Source organism: Nestor notabilis, unplaced genomic scaffold, assembly GCF_000696875.1.
Source record: "Nestor notabilis isolate BGI_N333 unplaced genomic scaffold, ASM69687v1 scaffold36240, whole genome shotgun sequence".
NCBI classification, from domain to species: Eukaryota; Metazoa; Chordata; class Aves; order Psittaciformes; family Psittacidae; genus Nestor; species Nestor notabilis.
This window is the reverse complement of record NW_009913091.1, coordinates 7,670-29,558: the sequence shown is the minus strand read 5'-3', so window position 1 is coordinate 29,558 and position 21,889 is coordinate 7,670. Positions and strand designations below refer to the sequence as shown.

Here is a 21,889-nt window from a genome sequence, read left to right as displayed (position 1 = left end):
AATGACTGCTGCAGCTGAACCCAGGACAGGTGCTTACCAACCCTCACTATTCTATGATTCTATGTTGCTACATTCAAGCTGCTACGTTTCAAAAGCCCAAAGATAAATTTAAGAATCAAACCATTACAAAAGCCCAAAGATAAATTTAAGAATTAAACCGTAACTTAATAATGCTGTTCCTACATCAACTGGAGCTGTTTAAATAAACAAAATGTGCATATTGTCAAACAGTGCCATCTGCTGATAACTTAGTATCTCTGCTCTGATGTTTATTGAAAACATCTTTTTATTATTTCTGCAAGGCTAGAACTGATTAATCAGTTTAAAAATATAGCTGTGCATTCACATGATTTCAAAATTTGGCTGAAACAAGACTCTCAAGGAATTTTTCTTTAGTCCTTAAGCTTCTACTCCATCTTAGCTTACTGTGTAAGCTTCTACTCCATCTTAGCTTACTGACACAGTAACAGGTAAAACTTGTTACTGTATGACAGTATTCAAGAAAATTAAAAAAATTTAAACAAAGAATATTACTTATAATACAATATAATACATTAAAATACAGCTCTTTGAAAATTCATTAGAAAAATAGGAATTGCTAACCATACATACCTTAAATACAGACTTTTATATGGGTGAACTTATAACAGAGGACGTTGTAGTTTACTTCCCCAATAGTACACATTATTTTAATTTTGTTTACCTGTAGAACGTTTTTACTTTGTTGTATGGCAAACATCTAATACACTGCTTGTAGATCATGTTCTCATCTGTCTGTAGTTCCAAACCACATTTAGCACAACCTGAATATGTAATCATAGGCAGAGAAGCCAAAACACACTCCAGCGAAGTGTCAGCACGAAAGATGAGCTGCTTATAGTGACCAGTTGAAACAGTAAACTTCAGTTCTAAGATACGGGCTTTCAATTGAATCTCTCCTACAAAAACAACAATTTCAATTAAATCTGCATTCAGTTTTATTTATAACTGAAATCAAAAGCACAGGTTAAAGCTGATTCAAAACCAAAATCATTATCAGTATTTTTTTTCCTTAGTAGAACATGTTAATGTTTTAGAGATGATTTATGCAATGAAAAAATCATTGTGGTTAAATAGTATTTTAAAATGCACAAGAATACTACATTTTCAGGCATTATTCTGGTAGATGCCACTATAAAGAGCCTGAACAAGAGATCAAGGTATTAGAATTCTGCAAATAATTTCCAATTGCTTTTCTTCCACACTAATTCAGCGACACTGAAAATCACAGCTTTAACAACTTAGCTTTTCACTTTTTAGACATAAACTAGAGTTAAATGCTGCAATACCAACTCCATTTAGTTACTTCTTAATGTTTAACACTAACCTTGGCAATCTTCTACTTTACTGCTTGTGTAAAATGTGTTCTTTCGTAACATGTTTTCAATAGCAGTAGCTATTTTACTCTCACTTTAGAGAACTCCAGTTTTGGAGAAATACTGTTCAACGAACTTTCAATTATTAATCACATCATTACTAGACTGGTTGGTGTGGACAACAAAAGGCAGCATTTCTCCCCATGTATCCAAAGCCACATATCACACCTATCTTGCCTCTGGCCCCACTGAATGAGGCTGCAATCACAGTTTGGCTGGGTACTGAGCACTAGCAGCCTCCAGAATAAATTCAGACTCCCTGAACTGTGATAACTTTAAAAAAAATGAAATACACCAAACAAAAATAGCAGTATTTAAATTGATCAGCAGAACATCTATTGGACAAGGGGTAATGGGTTCAAACTTAAACAGGGGAAGTTTAGGTTAGATAGAAGGAAGAAGTTCTTTACTCTGAGGGTGGTGAGGCACTGGAACAGGCTGCCCAAAGAAGTGCCAAATGCTCCATCCCTGGCAGTGTTCAAGACCAGGCTGGACAGAGCCTTGGGTGACATGGTCTAGGGTGAGGCATCCCTGCTCATGGCAAGGGGGTTGGAACTAGATGATCTTAAGGTCCTTTCCAATCCCAATCATTCTATGATTAGTTCTGCACTGCACAACAGACATTACACAGCTATGGATAACAGCTTTACCTGAGCACTTTTCCTCCAAATGTGCCGAGAGCTTTGTCACCTGCATGAGGGATGTTTTGCTTTTCTGAAACTTCTCTTTAAATTCAATTGCCCTCCTGTCATCATCAAACAAGCACTCACACGATGACCATGGAGTTGTGTGCAGTTCAAAATCACCTGAGATAGAACTATGCTGCACCAGAAGGTATTTAAAGTCCCATATGTGATCTACAGAAAGAAAGAAATTAAAAAAAACAACCACAAAACCAATAAACCAAAGCCAAATAAACAAACAAAAAATTACCAACAAATAAACCCCAGAAGAGTTTACTTTCTATACCTTATTTAATTTGTAGAAAGCCAAGGTTACTTACAAGACTGAGAAACAAATCAGCAAGACATTCTCATATGGTCAGTTCTGGCAACTTCATTTGAAGCCTGATGACACTTAGGGTTTTTCTTTTCCCTATAAACTTTACATGAGTCCTCCCATAACAGAAGGATGCTTTTATTTCACCTAGACTGAATTCAGCTTTCAAGACAACTCAACTTTTTGAAAAAGAAAACAGCTACGAAATTTCCTGTCAGCTCTAATAAAGAAAAGTTGTCCATTATTAGAAGAAGCCATCTTTATGTTATTAATCAACTTTCATCTTTAATATGTCCCTGTTTTTTAATTTTCTATCTCCATAATGCTCTGATTTAAAAATAATTAATTTTCCATATTCCAGTTGACACTAAAGAAAAACAGCTTAAAACTTGAGATCACAGAAGAGTAACATAATTTAGGTTGTCCTTCACTTTATTGTAAGAATCAAGTATTCACCTACTAATAAAACTTGATAACTATTTAGGCTGTTTTTTCCCATGTTTGCTCAAGGTGAAAGTTGCAGCCAAAATAATTGGTTTTGGAAGTAAGGTTAGAAAAATACACATTTATTACTTTTTGTTTAATGTATTCTAGTGTCTCTAAGTATTTTATTAGCATATATTAGTAGTTCCTATTTTTGATTAGTCTGATTTTTGGTGGTAACTTGCTAAAAGTGCAAGCTCCTGAAAAATCTGCTGTCAGACACAGATTTACAGTAAAAAACTCCAAAATAACTTCTCCTCTAAGCAGCTGCATACATCTCATATCTGACTAAAGATCTTGCAGCCCCCCAAAACTGAGTATGCTCTGGTACAAAGCAAAGTTCAGGCAGTAACACTACAGCAACACAAAGAAAAATCTTAACAGGAGGAAACAAACAGGCACTTGGCAAGAGGGGATACATGGAAGTAGAAGACAGTCTAACTGGGGTACAAGATTTGGTCGAGACCTGAATTTAACATGTTATTCAGATCTTTGATATTTCTCTGTTGATTAGAAAACTGATCACAAAACATGAGTAAACTACAAGTAATCAAGTTTAGAGAAACGTGTATAATGAAATAAATCTTTCCTTTTTGGTAATCTAAACCAGATAAGCGTAAAACATGAACTGAATGCCTGATGACTGTATACTGGACTGATTTTTAGCAAGAGATGAAAAAATAAATATAACTTACCAGGAACAATTTTTAGATGCTCTAGAACTGCATAGTCTTATGCACTTAAAATATGTGGACAGTTCAAAAGTTAAAAGCCAGTACACACATACACAACCAGCAAACACACAACACAGCTGTGCTGTTCATGGTTAGTCTGTGATTAAGAATTTGAACAGCTGAGGAAACACTCATCTTGAATTTCCGATAATCCCTTAATCATTAAAAGGCCACCTCCTAGATGCATAGTACACTAGTTGGAAAATAAGGACACAAGCTTTGCATCAAATACACTTATTATTACAGAGCTCTCCATCCTATACTTTCCTGCTTTAAGCATTAGAGAATGTTGTATTATCGTGTCTGAAAAATTACCTTTTGTATCTTCTTTTTGTAGCTATAAAAATATTTTAAATTCCATATCTTGAAAAGTCTAATATTCTAGCATGCTAAATTCTCTAAGACTTCTAAGCACCTAACAAACATTATACGCCTGCTCACACTGAAGTATGCACAAAAATAAGGTCCATGTAGGTATTCTGTATTAAAGTCAATTGGTTAATGCTTAAATTGGACCATCTTCTTCAAGTAGCCTAAGAGGTAGGTCTTGCAGTTAAATGATTACTTATAGATCAAACTGGAACTGCTAGTATTCAGACACATACATTTAATAAGAAAAGATTCACTATGAGATTGTTTAACCTTTCTGGGTTTTATTTTGCACTATACAAAACCTGGCTTTTTAGGCAGAAATATTCAGCACTTCAACTAATAAAGTGTTTACTTCCTAAGTGTATCCATTGATCAGAAATACAAACTGTTAAGTTATCAATTTGACACAAACCTAGTTTCACATATTTTAAAAGAACAAAACCAGGAATAAAATGAAATTCAGCAGTAGTCACTGCTAAAACACAGGCTATGTAATTCTTGCAAGAGATGCTTTTAGTCAGTTACAGCTAGACTTGAAGCAACACCATTAGGATATAAAGTCTGACACTAGTAAAATGGAAGGCAGCAAATGAAAATCTGAAGTAGGAAAAACAACAATTCGTGCTAAACTAGACAACAATAAAGTAGACTCAGCAGAACTCATAACATAGTTAACATTCAAGGGTTTTTTATAGTTAAATAACTAGGCATGTTGTGTCTGGATTCAAGTTTTAAACACTCATGCTTTATCAGTCTTCTGAAGTGAGTGCATTCAAATGCTGTTGCTGATGGCACTGCTTCCAAGCAGAGAAGACATGTTACAATCTGTATCAAATATGTTGTATTTCCTAAGGGAGTATTTAAAGCTTGCATGGAAAACTGTTACCAGCTGAGCATTTTGAAGATATTAATAGCAACACAAAAATCCTTTTACAGCTACCTATAGCTACAAGGACCTTACCTTTTTTCCTTTGAAGTTGAGGGTACCAGGCAGCCCCTGCTCCCCACAGCACCATCTTATAGTGTTGACCTCTGTTCTGTTCTACCGTTAGAATAATTTTTCTTTGATTGCCACCTCTGTAGCTATACACTGATTCTGAAAAAGTTTGAAATTATATGACTTCTACAGTACAAATCTTACAAACACAGAAAACCCACACACCTCTATTAAGATAAATTCATGCTGCTATCTCGTTTTGTAGTATAAGGAAAAAAAAACACCTAAAATTTCTTCAGGCCAGAATGAAAGTAATCTGATTTCTTCTGCAAGATTAATCTAGTTTGAAGGAATGCATAAAGTATATTATTTTACCTTTATGCATCTAAATACTCAGCAACTGGATACCTCCCTTTGAAACAGCAGGTATCTAAGAATCTTTCAGCTCCCACTCATCCTCACCAGTATAAGTGGAAAGAAATACTCAATCTCTCAGCAAGAGACTGTCATAATTGGAAGTTAAAGTTCCTGAAACTTCTGTGGAATACACTAAAATATTTCTCTAGAATTTTCACATGAAAGAAAATTATAGTCACATACAAGCAGACCAAGAGGATTAGTAACAGCACACAAATCAAAACAATTAAGATCTCTACAGCATTCTTACCCAGGATACTGCCTGAATGTTTCAGCTGCACACTAAAACTAAAATATTTTCATAAACAGATACATTTTTGAACAATAACTCTTTAGGTATCTAACAATTCTGGTGTTATGTACAATAATGAAGATTTCTTCGTATTTTTCTTCATATATTTCTTCAATATTCTTCATATTTCTTCATATATTTCTTCAGAGTTCTCCATTTATGATGAATAAACATGATATTGACAGTGTGGCTAACGCATGATGCTAGTGCAGTATAATCAAATTTATGTGCAAAGCTTGAAGTCAACCACTAAGAAACAGCAGTACTGTAAAGAAAAGATGATCAAAACAGTTATGCAGGGAAAAGACAGGAAGACTCCTTTTCCAGGTGGGAACAGTGGTCTTTAACTGCCCAAAGCTTGTTAAAAAACATGGCAGGAGACTACATGAAATATTGAGAATGCCAAGATAATTTGGCTTTGTTTATTTCGGAAGGGGGAGAAGATGCTAGGAAGCAGCTGTAAGGCCTGATAATGAATGGAAATAAATTATCAATTTTAACATGGAAAATTTTCAGCAGGAGGAATTCTGAAATAACTGCATTCACTATTAGAAGAAAATGAATGTGTGACAGAAGGATAAGCTCAAAAAAAAAAAATCAGTATATGGACTACTGGTCATGATTCGTTGGGGGAGAGGAGCCTTTACAATAAAAACATACAGGAAACAGATTTCCAAACCAAATTATATTAATGAACTAGTTCTCTGTTGTGCCTGTGCAGAAGAAACAGGAGTATCATGGTAGGACATCTTAGTTTCACACTGAGCATTTTCCAGTGTTGAAAATCAAAAAGAACTTATATAAGAAGGGCACAAAAGTATGGAGTATTAAAGAAATATTGCATGTATTTAAGAAATCACGAATGCTTAGCTTTAAAAAACCTATTCCAAATAGGAATAGAAAATAGAAACAAATATTCTGAACAAAACAATATAAAAGAGCACAGTTCAATTATAAAGTAAGAAAGGCAAGCACATCCTAAAAACATTAAAATAATCAAAAATGTATTTAATTTTGAAAACCACATAATTTATAAGTGCCATCAAGTGTTCTTTTAATGACAGAATGCTTACATGGAAGGTGGCAGGTGAGCTTTGACTGCCTCACATGACATTTTCATAAACTAGGCCCATTTCTTGAGCAGTGGTCTACAGTGCTAGTGTGCATTAAACTCATTTCAGCAACTGACCACAGCCATTATTCCCTTCTTCTCCCTAGCTCCATTTCTCTGACTGCTATGCCCCCATGAGCGGATCATTATATCACCTGCGACTCCCATGTCAAACACTGGTGCATGGAATGGGAAACAAATAGTAATTTTGCAAGGTGATTCTGGTTAAGTTTTACCTATTGTTGAAGTTTCAGAAGTTGAAGTCATTGGATGAACTTACCTGTTAATATGGCAATGTTGATAATTTTCAAGATTGAGTGAACCACTGTATTCGGCTGGAGCTGGTCCAGCTGCATATACTGAATACTATCCAGCCTCTGAACTTGTCTTCTCGGAATGTCTTTGAAGTGTGGAAATTCTGATGCTATGTATGCCAGTAAGCCATGGAGAACACCACAACCTACTATGGGATAAACTTATTGGGAAAAAAAACCAAAAACCAACAAACCAAACTCAAAGTTAGAGGGACACCCTTTTTTTTTTTTTTTTTAAGCTTAGAAATATAAATGTATCAGTTGGTGCGTATTTACACTGACAAAACCAAAACCATTTCACAGCAGTTCTATGGCAAAAATTCTTAAGATGTGTAACACTGGATCCAAAATTAAACTGTACTTCATCTGCCTCCTCTTGATAACATCCCAGAGTTAAGCTAAGTAAAGTATTTTTAATTACACCAAAAATAGGAAAGAAATCTTGTACCATAGCTGGGTAAGAGTAGCTGTTCTTGATCTTTTTACTTCAGAACCTGCCTTAAACAGCTGGCAATAATGGACAGAAGACAACAGTAAGACAGTAAGAACAATGCAAGTTTATGGTGATACTTCAACTGGTATTTTCCCTTAGGTGCCAACCCTCCATGGCTCATAGATTTAAAGACTTTGTGCTTAATAGCCTGCAATCAATTACTTTCCCTGAGTGGATCTACTTTAAGCCTCTACAGTTTTTGGCAAAAAAACATTAATCCTCATGAAATCTCAGACATCTTATGGTTGAGTCCTGGGACAACTGCTCACTCCTAGGTCAAAAAATTCAGTTTTCTCAGAATCTGGAGTTTTGAATGGTGACCAGCCAACATTACCATAAACTCCACATGCTTATCTGCTGTCATCATGTCCACATATTCCTGTCATACTTCCTAGGGTTTTGTACCTCTCAGTTGCTCGCATTTCCATTTCATCCTCTGCATGAAGCATTGCGAACAAAACTGAGTACTACATATGAAATATAATATATAAAATAACTGTATAGTACAGCTATTTTACTGTTATTTTTGTGGAAACTTATGCACTATCATCTTACATTCTTCTGGATTGAGGGCTGAGCAGTTCCCCAGATTCAGTAACTGACTGCTAAATGTAGACTGCAGCATGATTTCTCCACACCAAAGATTCTCATACATTATTATATCTGCAAGAAAAAAAGCAATCTTATCAGCTCATGTATCAATACTATTGAAGTGTGTCATACTTTTCCTGACTATAGAACCATCACACATACAGGTGTGAAAGACAGTTCAAAAGAGGTCACTTGGAAACAAAGTGATTTTTTTTTTCTTTTAATCTACCAACACCATTTACAATGAGTTAATACATTTTCCTCAGTAGTTTGAGGCAATTCTTCAATTCATATAAAATATTCAGTAGACTCATAGCAGGTCAAGTGGGTGACTGTATTGGGTAAATTATATTGCCCTACGTTTCAGAATGAGTAATAAAGTACTAGGCCTACCCAGAAACACTTTTGATGTATTTTGAGATAAGAATGTCTAAGCAGAAAAGAAAAATCCCAATTTATCTTCAATCTCTTTAAAATATCTACCCTTGTACCTACCTATAAGCACTTAAAGAACTCTTTTAACAAAAAGAAAATGGCATCTTAAACTGTAAAAGTATTCAAACACTTTTATATGGGGGTGGTGGGGGTGCGTGTTTTTGCTTGTTTGGGGGGGTGGTATTTTTTGTTTGGTTTGGTTTCTGGGATTTTGGGTTTGGGTTTTTTGTATTTTGCAAAACCTAAATAGCCAGATCAGTATCAAGTTCTGGCCAACTCCAGCCCTAAATTAGGTACAGGATCATTCTACAGTATTGTGCTCTCTTACACAAGATGTGTTCTCTTAAAGAGAGTTTTGCATCTGTTGGGATAAAGAGTACAAAGGACTTAATAGGAGGAAACTTCACTATTACAGACAACAGCATTTTATATTTCTCAGAACAAAGACTATACATAAGAGATGTGCAAACTTCTATGGTGCACTTGATGCTCCACTGGCAGGAGGAGTGATAATTCAAAGTGCTGTTGAATGATGTGATGTAAGAAAGATACCTACAAATGCTTGGCTATGGTTACATATTGTTCTACTTTAAACAAGCGTTTTAAAGATCCACATATTAAAAATGCAAATAACAATTCTCACCTGTAAGCAGTACAATATCCCCAGGAAACACAGTGAGTGACCAAAATGCAGCACCACGCCACAGCACCACCTTTCTCTCAATTTCTGACTGGTCAATAACTACAACTGTTGCTACAGGAACTTTACACGAAGATTTTGGTCTAGTCTTCACCTGTATTTCTTTGATATGACAAGGATGTACAATTGTGACCAAAACATTGTACTTCTGATTTTTGCAGCAGCAGTTCTTAAGTGGTGTTAATTTCTTTTGAAGTTTCTTGAACTCTGTCGTCCTCTCTTGATCCACTCTCATCCCAGGACCAGCTGGACAAGAATTAAGTTTTGCTCTCTCAGATTTCAGCTGTCTTTTAAATGATGAGTGAAAATTATGAAAGAAATCTTCACATTTGTGGGCTTTTTTAGAAGAACTCTTATGAGAACTGTCTACTTGAGAGCACAATATTCCTGAGCTCAATGGTTCAATATGGATTTCATTTACATGGAACATTAAGTTCCTGAAACGCCTCTGTATTTTCCTGAGCACTTCCTTCTTGTTTTGCAGCTTCCAAGAAAATATTTTTTCCATCAATCTCAGAAATGAAAAGTTCAGGAGAACTTGTACACTCTTCCTTATATTCGTTTTCAGCTACATTGAGACATGTTCCAACATGAGAATCAAGTTGGAAATGATCATACTGCCTTGCATCTGGTTTTTTGCCTGCTTCCGTTTCCAGTAGTTTTATGAATCGCTTCTGCATCTCACTCCGACCCTGTGCAAAAACAGCCATCTGACTTGAAGTCATTATACTACGAAATTCAGTATCTGTCGACACTGCAAAGTCTGGACAATCACTCGATTCTCCTTTTGGTTTTGACTCTTGATTTTGGGGGAAGAAGACATCCAAATACTGACTCAGGAGTTCATGGTGATCACTGCTACAATCTGATTGAATACGTTGTCCCACAGACCTTAGATGCATGCTGATCTGCTTAGTACTGGCAACCAAATCGGAAATGTCAGAGCTCTTAACTTCTAAATGACCACCTTTTCCTTCAGTGAGGTCTGAACAACAGCCATGTGATATTTTATCTTGTCTAGCTAATTCTGCAAATTTTTGTGGAAGGTGTTGATCTGCAGCCCGATTTACATTTGCATTCATGCATCTAACTGTAGATATCTGACAATCAGAATAAATGCAACTTTCACTCTTTTTAGGTATGCTGGTACAAGCTACTGCCACAGGTTCAAGAGATGCCAAATACTCTTTTGCTACCATTAATCTCCCCTGCTCAGACTGCTGAGAGCTGTCATTTGTAGGAACTGCTGTTTCTGCCTGAAACACTAAGTGCTCAGCACCTTTGACTTTTTCAGAAAAAAGACCATGTGTATCACACAAACAATGGAGTTCTCTCCATTTTTCAGCAGCATGTGCTGATCTACTTTGTCCTGACACGTTTGGTGGGCTTGGAATACTGGGTGCTCCCACAAAGATATGAATTTGAGGTCTTTTTGACATTTTGGATTGCCGTGTAAGTTTGACTTTAAACAATGTGGTTTATGCAATAGGCACAACAGTAAACATTAGCAAATGCAAAAAAAAATATTTTGGCCTTTCTGAATTTAAAAATACCTAACATTCATGGGATCATTTCATAATTTAACTGGTAAAAACATTAATACTTAAAGCCCATAAAACTGAATGTACAAAATAAAAAAGAGGAAGCTATTTGTTGTGTCAAACTTGCATACATAGAAAAATACATTTACAGTACGGCTTAATTTCCGATTCTGATACTTGGAAATATAGCAGATGCAGAATTATAGTGAAGTTCAATTTAATTATTAAGCAGACTTATTGTCATTTGTTATTGCTAATTAAACAGCCAAATGTGACCTCAGTATTCAGTACTTAATTTTAATTCATGTGAAATAAATGCTTGTAAGGCCATTTATTCTTTAAAATTTCTCCTACAGTACGATTTTAAAATACTCAGCTACAGCTAGAAGTGTTCATTAAAATGCAGACACCTAGCTACATGTTTTGAGAGTGGCGTTAATAGAAGTTGCTGCAATAGGCAGTTCCGCAGAGGTAGGAAACAGAGCTCCAGAAATTAAATTCAAGAGCTAATCCAGCTGCAAACAGAAGAAAAAGAGCATTGAAACAAATACAGCATCAAAAAAGATTTAGATTTTTAATTTAGCATTTATTAAACTAACAAACATTTTCTAACAACCCACTAGAGTTCAGTAAATCTGCACATTCATCAAGCTCATAGTAACATGGAAAAACTACAAACATTCTGATCACTGACAAAGAGGTCTAGTACAGGTGTAACAGGAAAAGCAATATACAACTGCCAAAGTTAAACATATCATGTCATAATTCCAAGAAACTACAAAACACAGCACTGGTATCACTCAGTTTTATGCTCACTGCAAAACAAATAATACTTAAAAGACTGCTATGTCCAAACTTCTGCAATTGTATGTTTAAATAAATTTAGGCTCACGAGAATACAATTTCTGGAGGACAATTCCCATACTTGTGAAAGGCTTAAGTAACATAACTAAGCTGGGGCTGTTCAGCCTGGAGAAGAGAAGGCTGCGTGGAGACCTCATAGCAGCCTTCTAGCATCTGAAGGGGGCCTATAAGAATGCTGGGGAGGGACTCTTCATTAGGGACTGTAGTGGTAGGACAAGGGGTAATGGGCTCAAACTTAAACAGGGGTAGTTTAGGTTAGATAGAAGGAAGAAGTTCTTTACTCTGAGGGTGGTGAGGCACTGGAACAGGTTGCCCAAGGAAGTTGTGGCTGCTTCATCCCTGGCAGTGTTCAAGGCCAGGTTGGATGGAGTCTTGGGTTACATGGTTTAGTGCGAGGCATCCCTGCTCATGGCAGGTGGGTTGGAACTAATTTTAACTATCACTTTTGGTTTCTGTCATGTTTAAAGATTAGTAAGTTATACACAAATTCAGAAAGTTTTTCTTAACTTTCCAATTCTACAACTTCTCTAAATTTAGGATTTTCTTTTCTGATTCATATTTTGCAGTGCAAGCATATTACATCAAAGCAATTTAATCTTGATGTTATTCAATAAATTTTTGCAACTAAAATATTTATATTTTCAAATCCTAAAATTCACATTTTTCCTTCCTACCTTTATTTAGAGTTTAGGAATGTTATGTGACCTCTACCCGCTTCCTGTTTCAGTTAACAAGTCCACTATCGAGTAACTTGCTTTGGCAATTTCTGAGCTACCTTTTAGGTTAAAGATACCGAACTCCAGTACCAGGAATCATCAATACTTATCATTTAAGTCTGTAAATCAGAAATAAATTAAAGTTTGGGTAAATTCTCTGTCTGTAAAATTGTTTAAGAATCTTTGCTATGCTTTTTTAGAATAGTATTATTACTTATTTAATTAGTTTTGTTACTGAAGTTGTGCCTTGTTTTAAAGAAAAAAATCCAAAAGTACAACTTATTACAGATCTTAGAAGATGAGCAAAAACTATCATATTAGCAAAATGTCGCAGCAACAGAACTAATATATTTTTGTGCTGCAGTTAAATTAGTTATGGGTAGACAGGGGGTTAACTACACCAAAGATAAGAGGAGCTAAAGCTCATAAAGGTATAACTGAAACCTGAATGCACATATCCATTATACCTGTTAATTATTACACCATTTCTTCATTTGTGGAAAGGTGTTCTATTCATAATAGCCAATGAAAGCCTAGCTTTTTATCTTTGAAATGGTCAGAGTCTGATCTATTAAAAAACAGCAACTACATCAGCAAGTTTTACATTTGCAAGACACTGTTTAATATACCTATCACAAGAAATATTATGTATGGTACATAGTGTACTTCCTCTGATCTAAACAGTAGAAATTTCTAAATTTTCAAGGTTTTTAAAATGAACAACTATGTCATTAGCAGAGATTAACTCTCCAGTCATTTGCTACACATAGGACAAAACGAAAACTAGCTTTACAAATCCTCTTCCAATAGTTAAATACTCTATGAACATTGTGCTATGCGATATATATGGCCCTAAATTATCCTAAAATACCTAAGAAGTATTCATTTTCATTCCATATTTCACTATTCACTCACCATGATAATCAGTTAAGCATTAGGCCAAAGTAATTTAAAAAGGGTGACACAGCTTCCGCTTCCTATCACTCCTTAATATTAATGGCAGCCAGATGCTTAAATCCCTGGTTTTAAAAGTTACATACAAATATAGTTTCATCAAGTCTTTACTCAATCCCTCTAACACTGAAAGCAAACCACACTAATTCTACCTTGGGGTAAATTTCCTTATGCCTGTTAACATGCTACAGCTTCAAGCTACAAATAAAATTACACAAATAAGAGACAACAAAGGACAAAGGATTAGAAAAATATAATGCAAAAGTGTAACTTCTTTTCCCCTCCAGAATACTCATACACCCCCTAGACTGATGTTTTTGGGGATAAAACCAGTATATTCCTCTAATTTGCACCTTTGATTTAGCACAGCTCAGTGATGAACATCCTAACCTGTAAGTAGTTAGTAGCTTTATTCCTACAGTATGAAAAAGCAATTCTATTGTCCTTTACCTGCTGAAAAGCTGGCCCTGTAGATAACAAATACATAAAGCAGGATATCCTTTAAATTCTACATTTTAACTTCTACTGTGAGCTTTCCTCTCCCTCATTTGCACACTTGATTTTATACTTCTATCTCTAGTACAAAAAAATAGAAGCACTGTTTCACTGACCTTACAACAGAAGAAAGTGAGTTAATAGCCATCTTCAGAATATTTACTTTCAGTTCAATCCAAGCTGTAGGGTTGTTTGGTTGAAGTTTTTAGTTCATCACATATTTTGGTAGAGTAGAACATCTACTAAGAACACTTGCCAACCAAAAAAAGAAAAACAGAAATAATCATTTCTCTTGACATCCCAGGAAACTCTTCTGGCACTTTTACCATGCTGATCAAAAATTCAACTCTGTCTTTTTAAAAGCCAGGTACTGCATCTGTACAATAACCTTGAAAAACTGAAGAAACAGCAAGCAGTGTACTAACAGTTTCAAACACTTAGGATCTGAAACAGCTCTGGGATGAAGTGATGAACACATTACACATTTGCTTGCAACTTGTACCAGAAAAGAGAAGGATGATCTTTATGCCAATAGTTCATGCTGGCACCAGCAACATCACCTATCCACCAAATCAGTAAGAACTTGGTTCAAAAATCTAAGTATTAAGAGGAACCCAATGGAAAATAAAAACTGCTAGAAATCAAGCTAAGCAACTCACATAGCTAAAGCACTCTTATTTTACTTAAGAGTGAGGGATGTATCATATTATCAGGCCTAAAAGATTATACCTTTACATGAGTGGCAGCTCAACAAGATTTAAGTAAATTGCTTTAGAGTAGGCTAATGGACCTAACAAGAAATCATAGAACACACATGTGGGAGAAAGTACATGTACATAAGGGCAACTGGGAAATGGACAGGACAGGTAGTAAAAAGTCTTATTTTTTTTCAACTTTTGTTTGGTGATGGCAACAATCACCAAATACCTTTTATCTAAATTTTAATACAAGCTTTCATGCAAAGACTGCAATCCTATCTCTAACTGATCTGTTTAACCAAAAGTAATTTTACTTCAAGATTGTTATTTGGCTCACATAATATTTCTGGAGCAGTGTGCACAGAAGCAGTCACCGGCCAGACACAGTGGTATAGCAAGAATCCTGCTAATCAATATCTAAATTTATGAAAATCACAAGCCTTCAACTGCCTACAACAGTACCTGTAATCATTAGTATAAAGTTATCTCTACATGCTATCTGAATGTAGACCATTAGTAATTTCTATTAGTACTTATTTTGTATATTATTCTATCTGAATGTAGACCATTATTGACCATAAAGTAATTTCTATTAGTACTTATTGTGTATATTAAATAGCAGCAATACTAATCCATTCAGTATTTAGTTCTTGTCACTCGCTATTACAAGGGGACTACAATACCTGTTGGCCTCAAGACAGGTACAGGTGCTTTACAAATACACAAAAGCTATATTCAGCAATATGTAGCCCTGAAATAACATGTATCCAAAATTTTTTTCGTTATCTGCAGGGCTTTCAGTAACAAAGCACTTTCAAATATGAAACACCTGTGATTTAGGCATTGCAACAGAAACCTTCCTAAATATTCCTGAAGCAGAAACAGGGAGATAACAGTTTAAACCAGAAATCTGTGTTTTGAGAAGTTCCACGCAGTCTGACACTTTTCAGAAGTTAAATCAAAATACTGAATAAAAGGCTAGAAACACTAAGTTGTTCTTTGTAACTATTAAAATAAACAACTAAGGCAAGCAATCAAATAGCACTGTTAACATTTAATGTGTACCTACTTGCTTGCAGGATCAAGGCCTGTGGTTTCTGAAGTTGTGCTCTAAATGGAATTTTTTTTCTTGATCTGAAATAAAGACATTTCTTCTGTAAAAATAAGCTTGGATCATATGGAAGCATCTACTCAGCAGTTGCACCAGCCATTTTACTTCAAAAGAATTATTTTAAGGAACCAAATGATGCAAAAATATGAACACATGATACATTTTCAGTTCAGCCACTGAGATGGTCTTCATTGTGTTTGAAAATTGAAGTAAAGGTAGCAGGCTTTTGCGATTAACTACATAATCCTTTCTCACTGCCTTTGCACCTTGTGAGATCTCCTTTTAAGTAAATTCTATTTATTGATTTTTGTTTTGCAATATATAAAACCACATAATTAAGAAGATCTGAATATACAGTGGCTGCTACAAACAAAAAGTTAAAAGTTCTGAGGAACAGTGACCTTTTGAGTAGGAAAGAAAGATAAAGGTAAAAGGTCAAAGATAGACAAAAGTGCTGTGCATGGGATTTTTTTTTGAAAACACTCATTCTCCAAACCCTTATTTTTGAGAACTATTTAAATAAGTAAACTGCTGTATCTTGTGGCAAGAAAGACATTCTTCCGGATATTTCAGCATATTCAGAAAACTCAGTATTAGAATGACATCATCATGGCTTTTTTAAGAAAAATGGTTAAGTCTGCAGAAAATTAACCACGGGTAACATTACCCATGGAGATCTATTTTAGGATGTAAATCTTCTGATAGAATGAAGTTGATAAAACAATACAGGACCCAAGATGAGTGAGGCAACTAGTCAAAGCAACATGATCATTATAGCCCTATTTCCATTGAAAAGCCTGTAGATTATTAGGATCAGAAGATAAAAAAAGCCCAAGTTATCAGGTTAGCATCAACTTTTGTTTTCTTCTAGCAAAAGTCTTGTGTTAAACTGAATTTTTTTGACCAGTCATGAAAACAGAACTTTCTGAACTGAGCAATAACTCACTGGGTTTTGATTGAATGGATTTCTGCAAAATCTATTTTCAGAAAATCTAGATCAAATACCTTTCAGCTTGACTTAGTAACACAAATGTGAGAACATCACTATATGGTACAGCTCAACAGGTACTATAATATTGATCAAGCACATCTTCCTGCACAAACCCATTGTATTTTTCGGGGGTGGGGGTGTGTGGGGGGTGCAGGGGGATGATATGAAAAAAGAAAAAAAAGAGGGCTGGGGGGATTATTATTTCAGATAAAATCATTATGAAAGTTATCAGAATCCATCTTCCACAACAATTGCATACATCACTGAGATTAACCAGTTATAGCACACAAGACAGCCATAATAAAAGGCTGCTCTCTCAATTGCAGTTGCTTTAGTGGCTTAGGAATGGAAATCTACTCTGCCATATGTATGTTGCTTCCATACTATGGCAGAAAAAAATATTTAAAATACAAAGCCATCACTATTACTTTCTCACCTTTACAAAAGCCTCACTCAAAAAAGATGAAGTTTTATAACAAAAAATAAATACTAACTGTACATTCATAGACAAAAATGGGGTATCATTAATGTTTAGGACAACAGCTGTAGGTAAGACTGTGCTTGTGCTTTTGTACTGTGGGAGACAGGGTGTTGAAAAGGTATCATTCATAAGCTTACTTGTGTGGGATAAATCAGTAACACTAAATACTAGTGTTAGCAAAATGTCTTTCACTCTTCATAAGCGAGTATGTTAGCAGTAGACTTTAACAAAAGCCACGCTTCCTCTTATAATTAAGGCAACTGGGGTATTGTTTCATTAACAGCCACCCACTCTTGGAAGTCATACTAGGAGCACACAAGTCATTACTAGACCCAGAGGTGCTCCAAGGTTGGGCAAAACTAGCAAATACACAGGCAGTTCCAGAAGCAGCCAGATGACCTTCAAGTCCACAAGACTTCTTTAGATTCAATCAGGTGTTCATTTACCTCCTTGCTGTTTATGCAGGATCTCTCCAGAACAACAAATATTTAACCTTCATGAAAGCAGCAACAGCAGCAAGGAATTTTTGACAGGATTACACGTAGGTACAAGACAAGGCACAAGACCTTTTCTATTCTCCTGCCTGAGTCCCATTCTGTTTTATCCATTTCTGTAGTATGCAACTATGTACTCCATGTGATATCATTAGCGTGTTTTTGTGGTTTGAAGTAACCAGTGACCTGATATACTAAATAGCTGATCTCCCCAATACTTCTGTATCTCAGGAAGATGAACCCTGGCTTCACACATTTCTGTAAATCTAAAGTCTCAAAAGGCAAGCTCAACACATGTTTCTGATGTGAGCATTGCATTTTAAATAAAACCCTTGACAGACATTAAGTACATGACTACTGACTTTTATATCCAAATCTCTCATATTTCTGTTCTTGAAAATGCAAAGAAGTTTCAAGGTTATTTTAAGATCTTCCTCTTGCACAAACTAGACACCCCTCCCTTCCTCCCTTATTCCCCACCAAGAGCACACTTCAGCCTCAACAACTTAATATGCTGTTCTGTCTAGAAGTTGAAAGGTTTATGGGTTTTTTCAGAGATAAAGCCCCCTTAAGGAAATACAACCTTCAGACTTGGGCTAGGCTGGCTCTGTACAATAGTGAATAGCACTACAAAGATCACAGATGGTTCACTGCACACACTTGCTCTTTATTGTGGCTACAGAACATACCTACCAACTTCTTTATAGAACTGTGTGAATGTCAGCCAAGTAAATGTTCTTTCACAGATACTATGGCTAAGCAGTAAAGTTGTTAACTTACTAGATCACCACAGAAAAATCAAAGATAAAATTTCAGAGTATTTTAAGTTAGTAAAAACTACAGCGAAACTTGTGGAAACAGAAAGTTTTAAAGTCCTTTAGTACTTACCTAGCAAAAAAAGTAAGGTATGACGCATAAAGGAATTAGCATTAGCTTTTTAATATATAAGACTTTACATTTTAATGGTTTAGATAGATGTTAGTTTAGCAAACTGGTTAAGCTTTAACAGAGAACAGGTGACACTGAGTAACTCTCAACACAGCTGACTGAGCCAAAGGTGCCTTTTGGATGCAAATTTCCCTATTTCAGAGAACTAACTTTTCTCCCAGACTTTAAGGCAGCAATGCACTTAGACTACTCCAAAATATATACTTCAAAAATTGTAGACCAATCTCTAACCACAAAAACAAAATCATCACAATTTAATAAAATCTGTGAATAAAATGCTTGAAACACTGATTTACATGGCCTGTACCTCTATCTACCCTTTTCACTGTAACTCAGCTCTCTGAAAACACCTCAAGCAGAATAAAAAAATTTAAGTATGGTGTTACAAGCCATCTTGGGTCTCCCTCTACTTCTATAAGTCACAGCGCATAGCAGCATAACCACTGACAACATTTTCTTGTACGTGTGTTCTCAGTAAAGATGAGTAATTTTCTTAATTGTTTTTGTTAGAGGCAATACCTCAATTATTTTCTGTACCATGCTAGTATGACTATTGCTGCATACCTTCACACAGTTGCCTTTAATTCATAATCTTTACAAATGATTTTATTACTCATGGTACTACACAGTCCTCATTTTTGAAGTGTATTACACCAAGGGGTTGAGACCAGCCCTATCTGCCTGACTCACAGCTAGTCTGAAAAGATTTCAAGATAATTTATTTCCCTCTCACCCATTCTAATAGCCAGAAACATTCTGCCCACTCTTAACTCTTCCATCATGTGCTCTGGGAGAAAGTCCAGGAAAGTATATGCATACTTAACATGTTCACATACACCATGAATCCGTTTAGAGGAAAGTCTCCTTCTTCAGAGAGATACTGGTACTCTAGGTGATCCATGTTAGCAACAAAACATGTTGACAAAACCAACAATACGAAATTGTGAAGGAACCATATAATTCTAAGGTGTGTAACTTTCAAAGCTCCTGAACCGTGAAAAGTTAAGGATGGAAACTGAAGAGGTTTAACTATTTATTAATTTGTCTTCAGGCAGAAGCTGATCCATGCTTAACTAAAACTATAAATTGCTTCTGAGTATAATTCAATAGATCCTCAATATAATGAGGAAAGACTAAAGATTTAAGAAATGCTCACCTCATAGTTTACTTAATACTGATTCTCCTACCGTAAGAATGAAAATCTCATGACCAAAGTCAGAGTTCTGTCCACTGGGGTTAAATTGCTTTACACAGGAAGACAGGGGAATAACTAAACTGCAATATCTGTACTCCCAAAAGATCAATTACAATTAGCAGTCCATGCAGTTACAGATCTGATTAAGTCACCTTGGCCCATGTAATCTCCAGATTTCACATTCTCTTGTGATCTAGGATGGGAAAACAAGATACAAAAAACAAAGTCCAATAAATTACGCTATGTTAAAGAAGCTTATCTGACATTCTCAGCAAAAAGGCACAACCATATCTACACTGGCACATTCCCAAAGAACTCATGCCAATCTAAGCATCCACATCCTTGCTGAGTAATTTCACCTTACTTTGCATTTTAGAAATTTTTATAACCAATATAGTCATAGGTCAAGTTATATTACCTTCTCTTCACCTGTCATAATCAAATTTGCTGGATGAAGACTTGCTGAAAGATGATTTTTTTTTCCCCAGACATATTAAGGACGTAGTGTGGAAATAATTTAAATAATCTCTGCCTGAAAAGCATGCATGTACTGTATTTGACAATCACTCCTTTTATCCAAACTGGCATATTGAAGTAGCATATGGATGCATATACAAATATTTGTTATTTCAAGAGAACTTCTGTTGGTTTCTCTAACATTCATTTTAACTTCTATGGATTCTTCTAATCCCACAGAACCTGGAAAATACTACATAGCTTTATTTTTCATTATCTTCGACATAAAATGAATCAACTGTAGTTCCATTAGAGCTTGCTGTTTCTACTCCTAACAAGGAAAAAGCTGAGTAAATTCAATATTATCTGATAAAGGATAAACATTCAAGACATAAAATATTTCACTTATAACTTAAATTACAATCTATTTCTCTATTTCTTGAGAAATTCCTGGAGTTTCTCATTAAGAATAAATACTGTAATTTCTGACCTATATTCATTCAGATTTGAAGACCATAAAAGTTTGCATAATCACCTCAGTTCCAAATGATAATGTATTTTGTTGACCTTTAAGAAGTAGGGAATAAATTACCATCTATTTTTCTTACGGGAACTGAGGCTAGGAAAGATTAAGTCATTTACTTTGGCTCACACAGGAAGCTGAAACAAATGGAGAACTCTGCGTGAATCTTTCATACTTATATCTTAAAACTGCACTATCATTCCCCAGTGTGTAATACTTTGTAGTAAGTCACAAAACTATCCTTTTCATCTCAACTTTTCTTCCTGTAATATAAGACTTATTGTCCTCAGTCAAAAGCTTTTATTCCTTACTTGAGGTCTCAGGTGCTTACTTACGCCAGCATAAAATAATCAAACGATTCCAAGTTGGCATTTACACAGGGCACCCAGTATTACTTTTTTGTTTAGTTCTTAAGCATCATACACTATTTGAAAGAGGTTTTCTCTTACCTTATGTATTGTGCAGAACCTACCCACACAGCTAAGCCTTAATTTTCAAAACATTGAGAATCACATTAAAATTTAAGTCCTTTAAAATTTAGGTGCTACATTCTGATGTAACTTTAAGACTCATACACTCTGGGAGAAAAAATGGTGCTGAGAATACAATGTTTTGCCAAATAAGCTACCTTTTTTCTTTTTGTTAACAAGTATTAATTAAACCTAGAACTAAATAACACTAATGGACTTGCACTACAGGTATGGGTTGTAGTAGGTAGGTAAGGCATGAAGTATACAGGGGAAACAGAACAACGAAGGAGACTGGCTTCTTTTTCCTTCCTTCTCCCTTATTACCTTCATGAGGCATTTGTTACATAAGGAAGAATCTCAGTTTCTGCTTATATAGCCCAGTGTAACATTTATTTATAAAACCACCACAATGCTCATGTAGACTATAAACCTGAGATGAACACACAGCATACACCCTGTTCAAGAAAGCTGATCTGTAATGATAATGGTACAATCTAAAAGCATACACTATTTAGATAGCCAGCTGGTTTCCCTTTACTAAATTAAAGACAAGCACCAGCTTATCTGAAAAACTGGTAAGACAAAAGAAATCAAGATAAGCTTTTACAAATTCCAGGACTACTTTAACTCAGTCAGATGACAGCAATATAATGCTCCTC

The 21,889-nt window shown here is 35.3% G+C and overlaps 1 protein-coding gene across 1 annotated transcript; it reads right to left on the bottom strand.

Annotated features, from left to right (window-relative positions):
- Window positions 1-699: 699 nt before the first annotated feature.
- Window positions 700-10,732, bottom strand: FAM35A (family with sequence similarity 35, member A). Its single transcript, XM_010022678.1, is given in 7 exon segments — window positions 700-938; window positions 2,066-2,272; window positions 4,965-5,099; window positions 7,041-7,235; window positions 8,123-8,230; window positions 9,237-9,715; window positions 9,717-10,732. Coding segments are annotated over 7 exon segments (2,379 nt in total).
- Window positions 10,733-21,889: the final 11,157 nt, after the last annotated feature.